The sequence below is a fragment of the Enhydra lutris genome, unplaced genomic scaffold (genome assembly GCF_002288905.1).
Source record: "Enhydra lutris kenyoni isolate GAN:26980312 unplaced genomic scaffold, ASM228890v2 scaffoldscaffold620, whole genome shotgun sequence".
Taxonomy (NCBI): domain Eukaryota; kingdom Metazoa; phylum Chordata; class Mammalia; order Carnivora; family Mustelidae; genus Enhydra; species Enhydra lutris.
The window spans coordinates 1-7,684 of NW_019154704.1; the positions used below are offsets into that span (position 1 = coordinate 1).

The following is a 7,684-nucleotide window of genomic DNA, read 5'->3' on the forward strand; positions in this document are numbered from 1 at the left end:
TTAGGGCATGGATATCTTTGGAAGCTCATTGTTTAGGCAACCACATATTTCTATAGATTTTCAAAATCTTAGCTGAGCCTGCTGATGGAATCCATTACCATTAGAGTGAGCTTAGTAGCAAATGGTTATAGCCCAGCAAGCAGCCGGCAGTGTGTACACTGAAGATGGCTAATGAGACCATAAAATATATGTAGAATCTAAAAACATGAACATGATAGAACAAAAGACAGGGAGGAAGTAAACGGAGTGAGCATTTTCTATGTTTTTTGCATGCTGGGAAATGATCATTGTTCATTGCACATTAACATGGTAAGGATGCATGTCATCTTTAAGGAGCTATAAAAGAATGTGTAACACATAATCTAATAAGAAGAAATAACGATAGGGACTCCTGGGTGGCTCAGGTGGTTGAGTGTCCAACTCCTGATTTCAGATGAATTCAGGTGCTGCTCAGCACGGAGTCTGCTTGAGATTCTCTCTCTCTCTCTTACTGTGCCCCTCCACCTGCTCACTCACGCTCGAGCTCTCTCTCTCTCTCGCTCACTCTCTCTCTGTAAATAAATAAATAAAATCTTTTTTCATACTCAAAATGAAGGCAAAAGAGAAGAGCATAAGGAACATAGGAAAGGAAGGACAAATAAAAATCAAGTAAGATGATAGATCTAATCATGAATATGTCAACAATTATAGTAAATATAAATAGACAATTCCACTTTAGAGACAAAGATTAGTGGAGTGCTGCATTTCCCAAATCATCAGCTGATGTGCCCTGGGAACCTCCGGCATCTCAGTGGAGACCCATGGGCTATTATAAATTTTTGGTGGAAAAACAATTCTGGGTTTTTCTCAGATACTGTGCAACCACTGGCTCCCAATAGGTCTTGGCTACATTAGATTGCAGTAGACTTCTTTTATTTTTTTTTTTTTAACTAAGTTCCTCTTGGTGACAACAAATCTTTGCAAAACTGGGCTTTTAGCAGTGGCTGTGATAAAAGTATCAAAGACAATTTTTGTAGAAAAGAAATGAGGTGGTGGATTACAATTCAATTCTATGGTTTGAGAAGTTGAGCAGTGCTCAGCATCCCACTGAGGAATGGTTGACAGGGTCGCCTCAGCTGGTGAAGTGGCTGATTTAGGTCAGGTCATGATTTCAGGTTCCTGGGATCAAGGCCTGCATTGGGCTCTGCGCTCAGCAGGGAGTCTGCTTGAGATTCTCTCTCCCTCAGCCCCCACCCCCCCACTCATGCATGCTTGCTCCCTCTCTCTTTCTTGCTCTCTCTCAAAATAAATAAATAAATAAATAAATAAATAAAGCTTTAGAACAAAATGAAAAGCTCATCTCTATGTTCACTAGTAAGAGATGCAAACATTTCAACATTATTAAGGTGTTCTGTTTCATTGATCGCATCTATGAAGCACACTGGAGAAAAAGAGGAAGTAAATTGAAGTTTCTCCATTAACTTGGATGTCACTATGGTCTTGGCCTCCAGGTCAGTGCAAAGCCCCGGAACACCTTCCATTTGCCAAGCTGGCAAATGCTACGGACGAGTACGAGTTTCCCATCGGGACGTTTCTGAAGTATGAGTGCCGCCCTGGTTACTATGGGAGAGGGTTCTTTATCACCTGCCTATCCAACTCGGTCTGGTCAAGTGCCAAAAACAATTGTCAGCGTAAGTACCTCTGGGCTGAGAACTCCGTGTCAATCAAACATCCGTAGAGCTGAATCAATTGTTCAGATTTTGGAACTGAGACACGTACGATTGTTAAATTTGCCTCAGGTAGAGTACATGTGACAGTTATTCTTTCTGTCACATCTTCCTACTGCTCCGACTTACTGGCACCTCCATTACAAGGTCACTTCATGAGAAATGACCTTCACAAGGCACAATGCAGGGAAAAGCTCCATTCAGTAGGGGATTCCCATTGTCACCATTGAAACTACGTCACCAATGACTCAGAAAAGGGAAGAAAATTGTAGGTGGGGAGAGAATCCCGACTTGAGATCTCTGATTTAAGCTGGTTGGATGACAAAATAACCACTTCGGTAAAAGGTAAAGTTTGCATTTTTCTGGGGTGCACAACACAGGGAAAAGATCAATGAGGAGGGGAGGTCTTTTTTTGGAAGTGGAGCTTAGTAGGTGGCTGACTCTCAGGCAGTCTTGTTAGTTTCTCTGAATTGGCAAAATCTGCGGAACCACAAATACTTTTCAGTAAACTCCATCCAGGTTGGGACCTTATGTACTTACTGAGAGAAGTTTGGCTTGTTCTATACCCAATCCCCCAATTCTGCTTCTCCCCCACAGGGAGATCATGTGGAACTCCTCCAGAACCCGCCAATGGCAAAATGACCGTACACGGAGACGCCCGGTTTGGATCAACTGTTAATTACGCCTGTAATGAAGGGTGAGTTAGCAGCAGCATCATTTGGGTTGACAGTTCCAGAACTGTAGCACCAATCTCTAAACAAGAGTCTTAGAAAGTCTTCCTGTCCATTCAAACCATAGCAATAAGATTTCTAAGTAGACATGGTGGCTTGAATCCAGGTATTAAACTACATTCGCAAAGACTAAACAAATATTTGAAAAATAGGAAGCACCCGTATCTGTGCTAGAAACTTGGGGGTGGGGAGAAAAGATGTCTATGGCACAGCAAATTCATGCGCCTAGAACCAAGAGAAACGTTCACTAAATGGGAAGGACCAGGTCTCTAAAGAAGCAAATGGAACAACCATTAGTGGCTCTGCGTACATATTCACACCCCAAAGCAACAAGAGCTGGAGATGGTGGACTCAGAAGTGGGAAAGAATGACTTGTTTAGGATGATGGAGCCCTGAGGTGCAGAGGCAAATCTTGATTGTTATAGCCCCTCTCCAGAAATGTGCACGGTGCAGAAATTTGCTGTGGCTTATCCTTAAAGGAGATAATCAATTATCTGCTTTGCCTTATATCTTAACTTTTGCTTTAAAAAAAAAAAACTTATTCATTGCTTACTTAAAAGACATATAATAGAACATAAGTGATCATTAAAATCAGGAAGAAATAAAGTGAACTTCAGGGTATATGCTATCCACCTTAGGAAACATTGCTAGAACCTTAGACGTCTCCACTGTGCCTTTCCCAGTTCCCATTCCTCCACCTCCAGAATCTCTCTGGAAATGTATAGATGTATAGATCAATAGAACAGAATTGAGAACGCAGAAGCAACCCCACACACTTATGGTCAACTCCTTTTCAGCAAGGGTGCCAGGACAATCCAATGGTGAAAGAATAGTCTTTTCAACAACTGGTCTTGGGGCAACTAAACAACCAAATATAAACCCACAAAGTAGGAGGAATGAGTATCATGAATCATGTTAACAGATTAAGCCTGAAATATTTGAGTAACTCCACTTGGTCTAGAAGTATAGTAAATATTATCTCTGCATTCCTACCTTTGTTTTATAATATCTTCTTTCACATGTTTTCCTTTTATTCTCATAGGAATGATAGGCTTAATAATGTTCCATTCTCAACCTGTCCTTGTCTGGCTTTACAACCAATTTATCTATATAAAATGAGCAGAGCGTGTTTCTTTTCAAAGCAGGCTGGATCCGTCAATCTTTTTTTCCAATATCTTCTGGTATTTCTGTGTTCTTTTAAATATATTTGAGGCTATGTAATTAGGTGCATGCACATTGAATACTTCCAAGAGCATTAAAACTTATTATAGTGGGTTGCTCCTTCTTTCTAATAATGCTTTTCAGTTAGTCTATTTGTGTGTACACTTATACTCCTATTATATATTTAATATAACTACATTGCTTTTTGATTATTTACCCACTCTCTTTAAATCTTTTTGACTTGTTACTCTCCTGTGTCATTCTATGTTAGGTGAGTCTCTGATAAATAATCAGTAGTTAGATTTCCTTCATCCAGTTTGATAATGTCTACCTTTTAAGGAAGGAGTTTAATCCATTTGCTTTTAATGTAACTACTAATATTTAAAATTAATGCCTACTGCCTGATTTTGTGTTTCTATTTATGCCAATTTTATGTTTTCACACTTCCTCAACTTTTGTGTCCATTAGGTTTTATATTTTTTTTCCATTGTGTCCTTCACTAGCTTGGAAAATAGAGGCTCTATTTCTATTTATTTAGAAGTGCCCCTGGAAATTTTAACTTGTATACTTGGAAAATGCAAAAGTTAATCCCTACATTTATCTCCCTGCTTGCAACACATGGATGTAAGAAAATTTCAACAAATTTGCATTTGCAAATATAGTCAATAGCACATTGAATTTATGTGATCCCATTCACTTATGAATTTGTGTAATCAATATAGAAAGCTAGAAGTTAAGGGAAAAATGTAAAGGGCTAGCATTCTAGTCCAATGACTCAATCTTGACCTGAAAAAGATGGACAAAAAAAATTCAGATGGATCTTAATGGATTTAACCCAGTAGGATAAAAATTTTTAAGATAGATTGAACATTCAAAAATCAATCAACATGATCAACTCTATAAACAGGCTGAAGAAGAAAAATATATGCCCCTAGCAATTGACAAAAAATGCAGTTGGCAAAATCCAGTGTCAATTAGCCTTGAACAAGTCTGAAATCAAGGTGTCAGCAGGTGGGTTCCTACTGGGCGCTCAGAGGAAGAATCCATTTCGTGCTTTTCTCCTAGCTTCTGGTGCTTGTCAGCTGTCCTTGGCATCATGAGCTATAAACACATCATTCCTACCTCTGCGTCTGTTCTCACATGGCTTTTCCTCTGTCTGTGTCAACGTTTTCTGTCTGTCTCCTTGTCCAGATTTCCTTCTTCTTCTGAGGACAACGGTGATTGCATTAGGGCCCATGTTAATCCAGTATGACCTCATCTTAACTCTCTTATATCTGCAAGACCGTGTTTCCAAAAAAAGTCAGATTCTAAGGTTTCAGGACAGGAATTTGGAGGCACACGAACAGACATTTCACTGAAGAGAGTTTATCGATGGAAATTAAGACCAGGAAAAGATATTCAACTTCATTAGCCCTTAGGAAAATACAAATGAAAACAACAGTGAAACAATACTACACATATATCTGAGTGGCAGAAATACAAACTAGTGCAAACAGCAGATGCTAGCATGGTTGTAGAGGAACTGGATTCCTCGTTCATTGCTGATAGGAACAGAAACTGGTAAACCCTCCCTGGATAACATAAATGAGCTATCAAGCCATGGAAAGCCAGGAGGAAACTTAATTGCATTTTACTAGGTGAAAGAATCCAATCTGAACAGGCTCAATACTGTATAATTCCAGGGAAGTGGCATTCTAGAAAAGAAAATATGGAGTAAAAAGATCCGTAGTAGCCAAGGGGTAAGAGGAGGGAGAGACGAATAGGCAGATCTCCGAAGATGTTTAGGGCAGTGAAACTACTCTGCGTCATTCTGTAAGGGTGTTTCCATGTCAATATGTGTTTGTCTAGAGCCACAGACTATACAACGCCAAGACTGAACCCTGCTGTAAACCATGGACTACAGGGGATAATGATGTGTCAGTGTAGGTTCATCAGTTGCAAGCCACTGTACCAGTCTGGTGGGGGATGTGGATAATGTGGGAAGGTATGCATGTGTAGGGAAAGGGAGTATATGGGAAATCCCCTGTATCCTCTGGCCAATATTACCGTGAACCCAGAATAGCTCTTAAATATAGTCTGTATAAAATCTGAATACTTGTAAGCACACTCACATACCCACAAATTAGTACAAACAGAACTGAGGAAGTCCAAATAAAATTGGTGATCATACCTGTGTCAGAATCCTAGTTTTAATATTTTACTACAGTTTTGCAAGACATTATCCATGGGAGAAATTTACATTTTCCAAGTCTTATGGCACACTGTGAACAGTTTGTGGCATACTAAGTGAGAATTGCTGCCTTTAACATTTTACATAGGAAATCCGTGTTCAACTTGTTTTGTTCTGCTTGGATTTCCTTTGGTTCTAGTTTGAAGAATCTTAAACATGTTAGGCTTAAATTAAAATGTAGCTCAAAGTAATTAAGAGCAGAGGACCCATTTAGATTAGATATCCGAATAAAGATGTAAAATTTGGAAAAGTGGTAGTATACTATCACAAATTGTGATATATATACTATGTCATATAATATGTATACATAGTATATGTATACATATATGTACATGTATATACACATACAAAGTATATACCATGTCATACACTATGACAAACGGAAATTGTCCTTCTGAATTCTCCAGGATACACTCTCTTGTAAGTAGCCACTTCAGTAGGAAAATGAACAGGGAAAATAACATTCATTCTTCTTTCCCTCTAGATACCGACTTATTGGTAAGACCTCTATTGCATGCGTCATCTCAGGCAAGACTGTCACCTGGGATGACGATCCACCTGTTTGTGAGAGTGAGTTGAAACCGTCCTTGTTCTTACCTTTTCCAATAGATTCTAAGTTTCCCCCTGAAGTTATACAAATCTTAAGTGGATTCCTTTTGTGCATTCTATCCCTCAAAACCTATGGGGTTTCCGGCAACTGTTTCCTTATGTTTTTTCCTTATGTCGTGCCTTTTCTGAATCTGGGGACTTAATGCATAAAAGCCTTCAAACCTTAGTTTTCCTTCAGTTAATTCAGAATGACGTTGATTGTGCCACCCCCAGTGTAACAGTCATTCTGCTTGGCAAATTAGTCAAGATTTTTCTAAAGTGATGCTCTCCAAGGCTGGTGAAGCTGTGGATCAATCAACACTCGCACACACGTGGAGGTCCACAAAACCTCTTGAGAGGCACCAGGTGCCATAAGCCTCAAAATGGACATAGACTTTGACCCACTTCTTAGAATTTATACTTGGGAGATAAATACAGACTTTTCCCAGGAATTCACTTTACACTTCTCATTGCTTCATTCATTATAATAGCAAAAATGTTAAGGTAACCAAAATGTTTCCGGCTATGCTTTGGAAGGTATAGGAAGGAGAGAGTCTTGTTAAAAATGACTATCGAGAATTCTTTAAGAAACATGAAATTGAGCGACGCAGAATTAGAAGAGATACATCCAGGGGCACTTGAGAGACTCAGTCTGTTAGATGTCTGACTCTCGGTCTCAACTGAGGTCTTGAGCTCAAGGTTGTGAGTTTGAGCCCTATCCTGGACACCACACTTGGCTTGGAGCCTACTTACAAAAGAAGAGGAGGAGCTAGAGGAGGAAGAAGATGAAGAGAAGGAAGAGGAAGAAGAAGAAGGAAGAGGAGGTTAGAAGGAGGAGGATTAAAAAGGAGAAGAAGAGGAAGAGGAGAAGAAGAAGAAGACAAAGAAGAAGGAGAAGGAGGAGAAGGAGAAGAAGGAGGAGAGAAAGAGGAGGAGGAGAAGGAGAAGAAAAAGAAGAGGAGGAGGAAGAAGGAGGAGGAGGAGGAGGAGGAGGAGGAGTGGGGAGGGACAGGAGGAGGAGGTGAAGAGGAAGAGGAAGAAGAGGAACTACATCCATACACTGGAATGTTATTCAGCTAAAAATAAGAAAAACAAAGAACAAAGAAACACAATGTCATGGAGAAACAATTAATGATATATAAACAAGTAAATGATACGCTTTTATGTGAAAAAAATCAGATGACAAAACAGTACTCTGGCTAGATCTCTTTATTTAATTGTAATACACCTATATCTATTCCTAGATTTTCATCTTTATTTCTAATTCT

At 39.4% G+C, this 7,684-nt stretch overlaps 1 protein-coding gene across 1 annotated transcript; it reads left to right on the plus strand.

The window, feature by feature from the left end:
• Window positions 1-1,465: 1,465 nt before the first annotated feature.
• On the plus strand, window positions 1,466-6,595 carry LOC111140353 (complement component receptor 1-like protein). Its single transcript, XM_022492631.1, has 3 exons — window positions 1,466-1,670; window positions 2,304-2,403; window positions 6,313-6,595. The coding sequence occupies exons 1-3, from the start codon at window positions 1,466-1,468 to the stop codon at window positions 6,578-6,580; spliced, it is 573 nt and encodes a 190-aa protein (XP_022348339.1). The 3' UTR covers window positions 6,581-6,595.
• The last annotated feature ends 1,089 nt before the right edge of the window (window positions 6,596-7,684 follow it).